Genomic DNA, 13,845 nt, shown 5'->3' with positions numbered 1-13,845 from the left:
GACTTTGTGATCAAAACTTCCCAAACAATGACCTATCTAAAACTGTGAATGGCATAAACTATGAAATGAGCAAAAGGCCAATTCAATTCTGATAATAATGCAATCAGTATTTATCAGTGTGAGAAGATTTATTTTACAAACAGCATGTGAATACAGCATGAGAAATGTATCGATAATCAGAAAAAGAGAGATTGGACCAATGAGATGACATATTTATGGAAACCATAGAAGTCTATGGAAACCGATGAGGCACAAAAGCCTCGTTTGAAAAAAAAAGTATGGGCCACTATTCAGAAGTTGCTTCAATTTTTTAATAATTGAAATTTACGTGCACCGGCAGACTTGCACCCTTTGTTCTTCTTGAACTAAACTGTTTTCTTGTGGCCTCATGTTTACTGAAGCCGAAAATTAGAACTGACAGCAATTCACTGCAACAAAGTGGGTTTCCTCCCCTGCCCGTCCGCCTGCAGCCCATGTCCCATTCATGCCCTAGAAATCCACTCATCTCTCGGTGGTCATCTGCCAAGAGAAGAAAAACAGGGCAGAGATGAAAACATGTCGTTCAGGCAGGGGAGTTGAGCGCGAGCCTGCTGGCTTTTCCCTCCCCCCAGTGCCTCCCGTCAGGACCTCACCTCTGCACTGCTGGTCCTTGCTCTTGTCCTCCTTCGACACATCTGGCGCCGCCAACAAGAGCTGGTCCAGCACTTGCTTGCACTCTTGCAGGAGTGTAGCTACAGCTTTTTGATTATTCATGATGATCACTCTTCCTCAACGATGAGTCAAGTGTCCCTGGGTCTATGGTGATCAATTACCCAGAAGAAGACATCGATTCTCAATAAAAGAGCCCCTTCAAGGCGGAGGTACCTGGGGAACAAAAGCGGGAGAAAGATGATTAACTGAAGCATCATCAATTATCTGTAAGGCTCAAGCAGGGAGGGATAATAGGGCAAACACATGAAAATACATGACAGCCCTGGAGGACTTTATTAGGGGAGTGTGTGAAATTACTGCAGGGCCTGGTCTAGATGGGCAGCACCTCGAAGGCGTCAGAGAGCAGAAGGGACAGGCTCCTGGTGCAGACCTTGGTTACCCACAGTGATGTCAGTGGAATCCCCACGAAGCCAAATGAAATGAATATACCCCATGATTTATGTATCTTCTGCATACTTCCCATCAGTACCTTTGGATCCCAGTGACACCACACTTTCTGTCTCTCTGGAAGTCTACAGGAAGCATCTGGCTAACAGTTCTAATATTCAGTTATAAGCACATGGTGATATGAAGTTTACCATTCTTATAACCTGCTACTGATTTCCCCTGTGAAGTATTCTTCATTGTATTTAGCATCATATAATTTGGACCAAGATAGACAATGACAGATGCCAAATTTAAAGCTCTTCACAACCAGGCACCTTGCCAAATAAAACAGAGAAATGATATCTCAGAAAACCCAATTTCCTAGATCTATCATATGGATGAATTTATCATATGGATGGATGAATCTACTTACATTGCTATTTAACATATGTACAGTAGAGAGATTTCATATGTAAATATGAATATACTGTAATGATCTATGACAGTCAAGGTAATTTCAAGAACAAAATAAATTAATGACAGTACAAAAATGCCTGGCAAATAAATACCGGAAAGTTACTAGATTAACAAATCTTTTTGTCTGTCTTCCGTTTATTAAAGAATGTACATTGTGAACAAAACGAACTTCCTTTTGTTTTGTTTACAATGAACAAAGGAAACAAAGAAACTCTTCCTGAGTTTGCCAGGATAAATTGTGGAGTTGCCCTCTGGTTTAGACACTCTTATAGGGCACCTTGAACTTTATTGCCAAAGCAAGAGAGTCTGAAAGGGAGGAAAGCAACAGATAAATGGATGGCTCTTGTTCTTTGTCTCCCAGCTTATACTTGCAATGAGGTAATCATCGAAAATATTAAAGCAGTGAATTACTGTGTAGGTGTTGGGATAAAAAAGCCTCACTTTGAGAAGCTAGTTTTGAATTTTAAATAGCAAGAAAACATTTTCTCTATCTTTTTTTTTTTTTTCTATTCTAAGACTTAACAGGAACACAGAATGAAAGACGAGCTTGTGTAACCTACACTTTTCATTTTTCACTCTAACCTGACTGGTATAGTCCATATGCTTTGGATTTTTAAAACACACACACATTCTTTACACGGATAAACTGCCAAAGCTAAGTTTTCGGATGTTACAGGCTTGTTTCTTTAAAACAATTGTGTAGTGTTGGTGAAGAACACAAGTAGAGTACTTGAATACAAAATTCTTGTTACTTGAAAGAGTATTCATGAAAGTGAGATTGTGAGGAATTAGTTACTGGAAGCATTTAAGCATAACTATAAATTAAATCGCTCTTCTGTTTAATATGTTTCAGAAAGTATTCCTGCATGGTTTGGATTGTTGGACTAGATGGTTTTCAATGTCCCTTTTTTAGCTCAAGTGTTAAGTCAATGTTGTGTAGTAAGAGCTGGCCATTAGCTTGCCTTTCTACGAAAGGAAGTAAGAAATAAGGGCTGGTCAGAGAGCTAATTAGTAGACTAGTATGAGCAAGAGGCCATGTAGCAATGGCATTCCATTCCCAGTATTCCTGAAAAAAGCGAGATGTAGCTAGAATGGGAGCTTAGTACGGAGATTGAGAAATGCAGGTGATGACTGAGAAAGTTAACAAACATTGCTTGAAATTAGCTATGCATGAATAAGACACATTCACTTTTCTTCAAATAAAAGCAAGAAAGGGGTTCTCTTTGCAAGTTGTTTTTAAGGACTTCAGGTAGAAAGAGGGATATAATAAGAAAATATGAAGAGTTCATGCACAGAGAAATAAACTGTACTGTAATATAATTTTAATAGCACATCACCCCTTTGTCTAAAGGCTTATAGTAATATTTTATTGGTGCCATATCTTCCTCTTAAGGTAGAAAGTAACCAATTGAAATAAATTTTAATTGCTCTGTTTCTGTAAATGTTTAAACAGAAATAGCATGTAGTAATGAAAAGTGGACTTGGATATAAGAAAACTGTTACACATAATAGTGTTCAACGGATATTTATGACTAATTCTACTTCATTCTCTATCATTAACTATTTGTGAGACCTCTGAGATTCACTTTGAGACTCATTTTTCTTTTCTGTATTTTATGGGAGTTAAGTGGGAACAATTGCCAATATCTTTCCAGGTCTTAAATTACATACTCAGCAGCTTGTCTGTTGCTGAAGAATATCCGATACTTATTTACTGAATAATTCCTGGCTCTTTTGAGAACACTCAAGTATATTATTTTTATGTATACTTTTCTCTGTGGTTTAGAAATGTTGGCTTGAATCTTAGAAGTTGATTACGAAATAAATATAACTCTGCTTTTGTTCCCTCACTTGAAACCCCAATGCCTAATGAACAGGATCATAAATCTCTTCCTTTTGTCTAAGTGCTGTGAAAGAGAGATAAGCTACGTGGTTCTGTGAGGACAAACTACAGGACTTGACCTAATAATTTGGGCAAAATGAGAGCAGGTGAATGGGGGATTCCCTGAGGATGTGATGCTGGAATTAAACTCTGTAAGAAGAACAGGGCTTAATGAAGTTAAAATGGTGAGGATTGGACTTAATGTAGAAAGAAATATAGAGGAAATGAAAGAAGGCCAAATTAGTTGAACTAAGGATAAAAGGAGAAAGTTGATATGAGGTGAGTTTGGAGAGCTAAGTAGGGGCTGTTCAGGGCTCTGTATGGCAGGTAAGGAATTTTGTGTTTACCCTAAGAGTCATAGGAAACTACTGGTAGCAGGAGGAACATGACCCCAGATTTGCATCTGGAAAAAATTCATTCTGTTGTGGCTGTAGTGTGCACTGGGGGAAGAGAGGAAGAAGGTGATTGCAGGTAGATCAGTTGGGCATTTATTGCAACAATCTAGGTGAAAAATATCATTAATGTGGACCAGAGTCATAGAGATATAGAAAATTGGACAAATTTGGGGGCTGTTTAGAGAATAAATGCAGTGTTGCTATTGGATGGATATGAATGGTCTTAAAAATGAGTCCCAAGTTTCTCCTTCACCATAGCTCAAAGGTGAATGGACAAGACATAAATACATCTTAGATTTTGTACTTCTAGCAATAAGGATAGTAGAAAGATAAGTCCTACTGTCAAGAATAATTTTGATTTTACTGGGATGAATTTGATTTTAACCAAGAAAGTATTTCTAAAAAAAGAAAAAAGAAGAGATTTTTGAGATAATTAATGTTCAGTATTTGTGACTTCCAAAAGTGTACTGAAGATATTCTTTATACTTTTTGAAAGTTATAGCATTTTCTCTTTTCCCTGTAGAATTCAGGAGAGACAATAGGAAGAAAATACTGTAACATGAGAAACACTTTGGAATCCAACCATCTGTCCAGACTTGTATGGTTCATTGTTAAGCATAACAGAGGCTGGAGCCTAGGAAATTTTCCTTCAGGCAACAGTCCTGCTGGAAATTTTGGTCAGCTTCTTTATAAAAGAATCATTTTCAATTTCAACACGTATCAATTTTTGCTCCCTGAACTGTGGCATTCTGTGAACTGTACCTGTTTCTAAATTGAATCATGTTAGTTCCTATATTTTTTGCAATGTATGGATTATTTTTTCCATTTTGACATCCCCCTATATATTTTTCTCTAAAAATTAAATAGAAAGAGGCCAGCAAAAGCAATAGAGCATACAAACAGATACCTCTAGAATAACACTAGATACCCAACAAAGTTAGAATCTAAGACACACATGCACACACATAGCCAAATGGTCATGTGTTCATACATTCCATGTTTGCTTTTGATACATGTATACTTTATTTCTATTGGTGACCTAGAATTTAACTGAGTGGCTGAGTTATAACTGACAAATCAGCCATCATTAAAAGTAAGCAAATCAGTGGATTATTCAAAGCCCCATTTCTTTTGGCATTTGTGAGTCTTTTTCTTTGGACAATTAGTGCCAAGGAAATGGGGGTAAATCAGGGAAAATAAAAGAATTCCAAACGTATTCCATGGTCTACAGGCTGCCATCTCTGTAATAATCCACTGGCCAACCAGTCATAATCATTAAGCTAGAAGATGTGGGGAAGCATAAAGAAGTAGAAGAGATGGCCTATACTGCCAAGTAGTTTATAATACAATTATAAGAATAAGACATAAATACATTTAAAATGAACTACACAAGGCATACTAAACATGATTATAGTCCAAAAGCTCAGTTTAAAATATCTTTGTTGGAATTCAGTTAATGATTGGTTAGATTCATAAGCTAAGCCACAGAGCTCATTTAATTCATACGTACATGAATAACTATGCTAAATATACTTTTACATCTGCATTCAAAATCAGTTATCGTATTGTTTCTATGAGAAAATGTGTTCTGGTCTCCAACATAGAACAACAAGAATGCATTTCTCCGGTCTGTCACTAGCAATGACAGCTTTTTCCACCTTCTCATCCTCCCCTGAGCAACTGCCGCACACAAACTCTGACCATAGTGCCTCTGGTACTAGTTGGTGCAAGTGGGGAAACAAAAGGAGAAAGGGAAGTCTGATTGGAGTGTAAGACAACTGTGAGGCTTGGATAGATATGCCTGGGTAATGGCCATTGTTAGCATTTTAAAACTGAATAAAAAGGGAGAAGAAGGGGCGCCTGGGTGGCTCAGTCGGTTGGGCAACTGCCTTCGACTCAGGTCATGATCCCAGGGTCCTGGGATCGAGCCCCACATTGGGCTCCCTGCTCAGTCAGGAACCTGCTTCTCCCTCTCCTGCTCCCCCTTGCTTGTGTTCCCTCTCTAGCTGTCTCTCTCTTTGTGTCAAATAAATAAATAAAATCTTAAAAAAAAAAAAAGGAGAAGAGAAGGCAGCTTCGAAGTCACCAAAACCCAAAAGAGTAGACTTCTATTTTTAGCTGTATGGAAGACCATACAGCCTGACCAACATTCCCACTGAAAACAAGTAAAAATGTTGGAAAAGCACTTTAACACCTCTAAAATGTATCAATAAAATGGTAAGAAAGGAAGGACTACTCAGAAAACATAAAGTAAAAGCTGGAACCCAGAAATTTAACCAACACAGAAGCTAGCCTTTGCCTTGAGTGAAATTGTAAGCACTCTAAGTCGAAACTGGTTTTCACTATCTAGGAGTGTGGGAAGATAGGAAATAAAACCAAAGGCCTACCCAAGGTGGGACATTTAAGAGGAAACTGCTCTCTTGCATAAAACTGATGTCCTAAAAGGTTGAATCTTCAGTGTAAGGGTGAGCTAAAAATAAATCCCCATCCTCTCCTGCCACCTCCCAGGAAATTTGCCCGTGGCAAAACATGCTGCTTCTTGGAAGAGAATGAAATTTTTTGCCCTTGAGAATTTGAAGCCGCAAGATCCACAAAACCTCTACCTGATGATTACTTTAAAATAAGTTATTTAAGGGTGCCTGGGTGGCTCAGTTGGTTAAGCGACTGCCTTCGGCTCAGGTCATGATCCTGGAGTCCCGGATCGAGTCCCACATCAGGCTCCCTGCTCAGCGGGGACTCTGCTTCTCCCTCTGACCCTCCCCCCCTCATGTGCTCTCTCTCTCCGTCTCTCATTCTCGCTCTCTCAAATAAATAAATAAATAAATAAATAAATAAATAAATAAAATCTTTCAAAAAAAAACCCCAAAAAATAAATAAAATAAGTTATTTAAAAATGATCCTAAAGCTTCAGGAGGACACACCTTGCAAACTCCAACTTATCACATAATGACATCCCCACCTAGGCATCATGCAGAGCTCATGCAAATTCTGAAATTAACTGTGTTTATTGAAAACATGTCAAATACCTAGTCATGTTTTTCATTCTTTCTTTAGCTTTTATATGATGTTTTTCGAGATCTCCAGAGATAAATAATATTCTAATCCTGTGTTTGCTATTTAAAACAGCTACAGCAAATAGATTTTACATGTGAATTTCATGGGGAAAAATAAAAAAGGTCCCAAGTTGGTAGTTTTCTCAGGCAATTGGTGGAATGAAACACAATGTTCTCTAAAGAAATCTGACTTCAAACTAGCCTTCAAAGAATTTCTACCTATAAAATACCAAGAAATATGAGTTCCTGATCAAAGCTCACAAAATGCACGAGGTAAGAGAAAACAACAGATAAAAGAAGAAAGAACAGTTAAATCAGACATTAAAAAAATTTAAATAATGGATTTATCAGATATAGACTACAAAGCATACATGCTTAAAGATCTGAAAGAGTATGTTGAATGTATGAGTTAAGAGCAAGAAACTCTAAAAAGGCACAGGCAGATTGAAAAAGAATCGAATAGAATTTCTATAAATGAAAAAGTAATAATTAAAAATGTAAAGTTCCATGAATTAGATAGATTTGATAAAATACTAGTTCTGGTTGAAGTTAAAATTTTTGAACTGGGTGATAAGTCAGAACATTTCATCTAAAATACAACAACAGAAGACAGAAAGATGGAAAATACGAAAAAGAGGTTAAGAAACAGAAAGGATTGATAGAAAAGTTCTAACATATCGCAATCCTAGAAGGGAAGAAGAGGGGGAAGCAAAGATATGTTTGGAGAGATAATGACTAAGTACTTTTAGAACAGGAGAAAGGCAGTAATTAAAATACCCACAATCTTCAAGCAGATTTTATAAATAAAAATCCATATGTAGAAATATCACAGCAAAACTAGGGAACACCAAAGGCCTACAGAAGATCTTTAAAGTAGCCAGAGAGAAAAGACAGATTACCTTCAAAGAAACAACAATGAATTTATAGCTACCAAGTTAAAAGCAACAATGGAAACTAGAAGACAGTGAAAGGATATCTTTAATATGCTGGGGGAAAAACCTTGAAAAATAAAAATATTTAAAAATAAACATCAACAGATTCTGACTAAACAAAACTCTAAAGTATGTACTTTAGATAAAAGGAAAGTGATCACAGATGAAGGGTCTGAGATTCAAGGAAAAATAATAAGCTACAAAAGTGGTGAATTGTTGGCTAAATAAAAATATGGATTGTATAAAGCTATAATGATAACAATGTCTTATGAGATGAAAAAAATAGAAAAAATACACATACCAACACAAACAGCATATATATCAGGAGGACAGTGATTGATGTTATAGTGTTTTAAAATTTTGGAATTGGTAGGAGGAGGGGAGATATTAACTTTAGACTGTGATAAAAATTTCTAAGATAATCCTTACAAATTGAAATAAAACATACAACTTTCAAACTACTAGAAGGTAAAAAATGAAAAAAACAAAACAAAACAAAACTAACCAAAAAATGCAAAAGAAGGCAAGAGGGGTGGGTGCCTGGGTGGCTCAGTTGGTTGAATGTCTGACTCTTGATTTTGACCTCGGGTCATGACCCTGGGGTCTTGGGATTGGGTCCCATGTTGGGCTCCCTGCTCAGTGCAGAGTCTGCTATCTCTCTCCCTCCATTCTTCCCCCGGCTCACATGCTCTCAATCTCTCTCTCTGTCTCAAATAAATAAATAAATTTTTTTTAAAGATTTTATTTATTTATTTATTTATTTATTTATTTATTTATTTGGGAGAAAGAGAGAGAGAGTGGGAGGGAGAGGGAGAGAGAATCCAAAGCAGTCTCCACAGTGAGTGCAGAGCCTGATGCAGGGCTTCATCTCACAACTGCAAGATCATGACCCTAGCCAAGACCAAGAGTCACACACTTAACCAACTGAGCCACCCAGGTCCCCCAGGATAAATTTAAAAGACAAAATATGATGTTGTAAATAAATTTAAATATATCAGTATTTCCAATAAATATAAATGAACTAAATGCTACAGTGAAAGATAAAGATAGACTTGATTAAAAAAATAGCTACATGGATTTACTTAAAGCATAAGAATAGAAATAAGTTAAAGGTAATAAGATAGAAAAAGATATACTAGAAAAATACTAACTAAAAGAAAGTATAGTTATATTAATATCAGACAAAATAGACTTTAAGGGAAAAAGCACTAATAAAGATAAAAAAGCCACTTTACCATGATACATGGTTCAGTTCAGCAGGAAAGTATAGCAATTCTAAACTTGTATGCATCTGGAAGCATAACTTTTAATATATATAAAACAAAAAGTGAAAGAACCATAAAGAAAAATATGCAAATACATAATCATAGCGGGAAAATTTAACACACCCCTCTTAGAAACTAATAAATTAAGCAGACAAAATAATTGGTGATGATATCATTGATTTGATCAACACAATGAACAAACTTGACCTAATAGATATTTATGAAACAACATATTAAACAATTACAGAATATACAGTGCTTTCAAGCATGCCTGGAACATTTACAAGAATTTAATGCCTACTGTGCCATGAGACAAATCTCAACAAATTTCAAAAATTAACAGTATACATACGACATTGTATTACCAAAAGGCAATTAAGTTGCTAATCAATAACAAAAGAAAAGTGTTCATATAGATGGAAATTAAGAAATATACTTCTAAATAACCTGCAGTTCAAAGAAAGAATCATTATGAAATTTAGAGAATTTCACAATGGAATGATAAATACTACATGTCAAAATGTGGAATTCAGTCAAAGTGGAACACAGAAGGAAATTTACAGCCAAAATACTTAGAAATAAAAAATGTTAGGGAGCCTGGGTGGCTCAGTTGGTTAAGCAACTGCCTTCGGCTCAGGTCATGATCCTGGAGTCCCAGGATCGAGTCCCACATCGGTCTTCCTGCTCGGCAGGGAGTCTGCTTCTCCCTCTGACCCTCTTCCCTCTCGTGCTTTCTATCTCTCATTCTCTCTCTCTCTCAAATAAATAAATAAAATCTTTAAAAAAAAAAGAAATAAAAAATGTCGGAAAATTAATGAGTTAAACTTGAATAACCAAAAGTAAGGAAATAAATAGAAAAAAATAAATGAAAAAAGTAGAAGAAAGGAAATAAAAATAAGAACAGAGATTAATGGAATAAAAAATATATTCAATAGGAAGCTCAACAAAATAACGTTCTTTCAAAGGACCACTGAAATTGATAAACTACTGGCAAACTTGATCAAGAGATCAAGAACAAACAAATAGAAGTAGGAATAAAAATCTTAGGAGGGGGCATTACAGATGCTACAGAGATTTTTAAAAAGCTAATCTACTGAAACATTTTTTACCGATAAATCTGAAAACAATAAAATGGGTAATTCCTAAATAAGTATAACTTACTTAAAAAAAAACAAAACAAGGAGAAACAGAAAACCCGTATGGTCTTATAATCTTAAAGAAATGTAACTAGTAGTTGAAAAAACTTCTTACAAGGAAAACACCAGGAACATACAGTTGTACCAGAAAAATTTTACCAAACATTCAATAAGCCAATAAACCCAATCTTATGTAAAATATCCTTTAAATCAGCAACAAATGGCTAGAAAACATCATTTAACAAAAATACACCATTTTCCATGGCATAAAATATGTAAGGCATAATGAAAAATAATATATGTGTGTATCGGTAACCTTAGAATAATTCTAATAATAAATATGCAAGACTTTTGGAGAGAAATTATAAAATTACTTCATTAAAAGACATTACTGAAAATTTAAATACATTAGGAGATATTCTATGGTAGTGGCCTGGAAAACTCAATATTGTTAGATACCAATTTTTCCCAAATTTATCTGTATCTTTATGCAATTCCAATCAAAATTGCTACAGCTCTCTGTGTGCTTGTGTGTCAACCTGACCAAATGATTCTAAAATTTATGTGTAAGGACAATGTTTAAGAATAATAAAAATACTTCTAATGAAAAATAACAAAGGAGGAGGGAGAGTGTCATAACAGATGCCGATAATTAATATAATATTATATTAAATAATGCAAAAGTTACTGGCACTAAGGTAGGCAAATTGACCTTCTAAAATAAAGAGAAGCCAGGAAGAGACATGTGTATATATGGAAATCTGGTTTATTATACCAGCTTAGAATATGGCATTGAGCTAATTGGTTATTATTATTTTTTTTATCAATACTAGTTAGATTAAAGACTTACATGTAAAAGACAAAAGTACACAACTCCTAAAGGAGAATATCTAAGGGAAAATATCCTTTTGATCCTTTGGTTCGGGAAGAATTTCTCAAACATTTGTAAAAAAAACAAATCACAAAAGACTGATATTTAATTAGAAAGATAAACTTCTGATTAGTAAAATGACACCATAAAGTGAAAAGACAAGCCATAAACTGGGAGAAAGTATTTGTAATGTATATAACTGACAAAGGATTTCGATTCTGAATATATAAAGAATTCCTATAAGTCAATGAAAAAAGGACCAATCACACAGTAGAAAAAGAATCAGCAAAAGACATGAACAGACACTTCACACAAGAGAAAACATTAATGGCCAATGAACATGTGAAATGTGTCCAACCTCATTAGTAAATCGGGAAATACAAATTCAAACCATAACCACTCACAGCTTCTTGATTGGGAAAAGAATTTAAGTTGGTTAACAGTTGTTCAAGAACAGTCAGTGTTACTTCCATTCACCACTGTTGGAAACTACAGTATGGCATTATTCGGTAAAATAAAAAATGCACACAGTGGGTACACTATGACCCAGTGTCCACTCTTAGACACATACTCTAGTTTAGAGAAAATCTTGGACCTGTGTCTAAGAAATGTAAGCATGTTCACAGTGACACAGTTTGTAATAGCAAACAAACAAAAGGAAACAATCCATATGTCCCTTGACAGGAGAATAGATTAAAAAACTGAAGTGTATTCATACACTGGAATAGAATAAGCAAGTAAATGAATGAATTACAGTTACATAGAGCAATATATGGATGAAACTTAGATATAGAAAAGCAAGTCACAGAAGAATACATGCATAAAATTTAAAACATTTATACTAAACAATATAATATTACAGGATACAAATACATATGGTAAAATTACAAAGAAAAGGAAGGGAATGATAAACTAAAAATTGACAACAGTGGATTTATGGAGGGGAGAGTGAAGATGTAAGGGCAGTGTATGAACACAGGAGACTTCAAAGAAAGTGGTATGTTTTTTACCCAGATTGATCTGTGAGCACCCATCATGTTCTGGCTATATTACACCTATTTTATAATTTTTTGATAATGATTTGACATTTAATGAAAAAATTAAAAAGAGGAGGGTGCCTGGGTGGTTCAGTGTCTGCCTTTGGCTCAGGTCATGTTCTCAGAGTCCCGGGATCGAGTCCTCCATCGGGCTCCCTGCTCAGCAGGCAGTCTGCTTCTCCCTCTGACCCTATTCCCTGCTTGTGATCTCTCTCTCTCTCTCAAGCTCTCTCTCTCAAATAAATAAATAAAATATTTAAAAAAAACTAAAAAGAGGAAAATAGAAACTCAAGTCTAGGAGTATTGCAAAGGCAATAAAAATCAGTTTCTGCCCTTAGGGTTGGAGCCTGTGATTCCATTGAGAGACAGCAAAGGAGCCTTTCTGAGCAGGGAAGGGCACTTGCACTGGGACTTCTCAAGGGATTAGGATTTGGAATAGCTGGAGAGAGAGGTAAGGAAAAGAAATCTAGTAGGAGAGTGACGTGACAAGAGACTTTGAGGGGAGATCCTCATCTTGTATTAAGGATCCAGGAGTTAGCAGAGGCTATTGAAATAATGAGACAGGCAGTTTGAACCATTAGTTTAACAAACACTAGATTGCCAAGAAATTTGACTCCCCTTTTCTTTTCACTTACAAAGAAAATGAAGGAGTGTCCTGTGATTAAAAAAAAAAAATGTAGGGGGGCACCTGGGTGGCTCAGTTGGTTAAGCGACTGCCTCCGGCTCAGGTCATGATCCTGGAGTCCTGGGATCGAGTCCCACATCGGGCTCCCTGCTCAGCAGGGAGTCTGCTTCTCCCTCTGACCCTCTTCCCTCTCGTGCTCTCTGTCTCTCATTCTCTCTCTCTCAAATAAATAAATAAAATCTTTAAAAAAAAAATGTAGGGAATACTATACATGAAAGAGAAGTTCTTTCCAATGGCTCTTTTATATCGACTTCCAGCCTCAGGGCCACACCTTGTTAGAACGGGAGACTGGAGGCCAAAGTTGTCCCTTCTCTCCAAGTTGTCTCTGTCTCTTTCCCTTGTGCCCCACCCTCCCCAGTTCCCGGTTGCTGAAGGTGTTTATCAAACGTGACTGCACAGGAAAGTGCCATCAGAGTGTTCCGGGTCATGAATGGGTTACCTGCTGGCCTCAGGAAGAAAGAGGAGGGGAAAAAAAAAGGTCATCATCACGGGGGCTGTTGCTCATACTCTCCAGCTACAGTTACCCACTCCATCAGCCTTGATGACATCTGACGAATTATGAGCCTGGCCCCCACGGCTAGAAGAGCAACATCTCAGGTCAAGGTGAGCCAAACCTGCCATCTGGTCCTACTCAAGGATTTTGTACTTGCAAATGGGACTTCCAGGAAGAGTTTTCTTTGTATTTTTGCACCCTAAATGAGAGAAGAGCTGCCACATATACTGACTCCATATGTCCCCAAATCTAGAGCTGCCATGACCCTGGGGGCAATCACAGAGCAGGAAAAAATTATTTTACAAATTTTGAAGGACCTTCAAACTGGCAAGTATACTCTTGGAGGCAGATATCATCCATCCAAACTCTAGGTGGAGAATCTGAGGCCGGAGGAGGTTGAGTAACTTGTCCAAAGTCCCAAGCAAAGATCAGGATAAGAATTCAGGGGTTCTGACTTGTCCTCAAAACACACTTAACTTCTCATTAAATAGATACCAGGGTTCTAGAGAAAAACATGGCAAGAAAAAATTCACCGGAAGAGA

General features: G+C 36.4%; 1 protein-coding gene across 8 annotated transcripts in view; it reads right to left on the bottom strand.

Moving 5' to 3' along the window:
- The window catches only part of ALPK1 (alpha kinase 1), a 119,674-nt gene that overhangs the window by 60,107 nt on the left and 45,722 nt on the right, over positions 1 to 13,845 (bottom strand). For 7 of the 8 annotated variants that reach the window (XM_025874060.2, XM_025874057.2, XM_025874062.2 and 4 more), the window contains one exon: positions 633 to 864. In XM_025874060.2, coding sequence (XP_025729845.1) covers positions 633 to 753 — 121 coding nt within the window. In that variant the 5' untranslated portion in view covers positions 754 to 864. Of the gene's footprint in view, positions 1 to 632; positions 865 to 13,845 lie in introns of those variants that run through there. The other variant, XM_025874065.2, reaches the window with a different exon arrangement.

This window comes from Callorhinus ursinus, unplaced genomic scaffold (genome assembly GCF_003265705.2).
Source record: "Callorhinus ursinus isolate GAN/ISIS: 27379988/994484 unplaced genomic scaffold, GSC_fseal_2.0 scaffold4, whole genome shotgun sequence".
NCBI lineage: Eukaryota > Metazoa > Chordata > Mammalia > Carnivora > Otariidae > Callorhinus > Callorhinus ursinus.
Note: the sequence above shows the minus strand (reverse complement) of the source record. Positions and strands in the feature narration are given on the sequence as shown.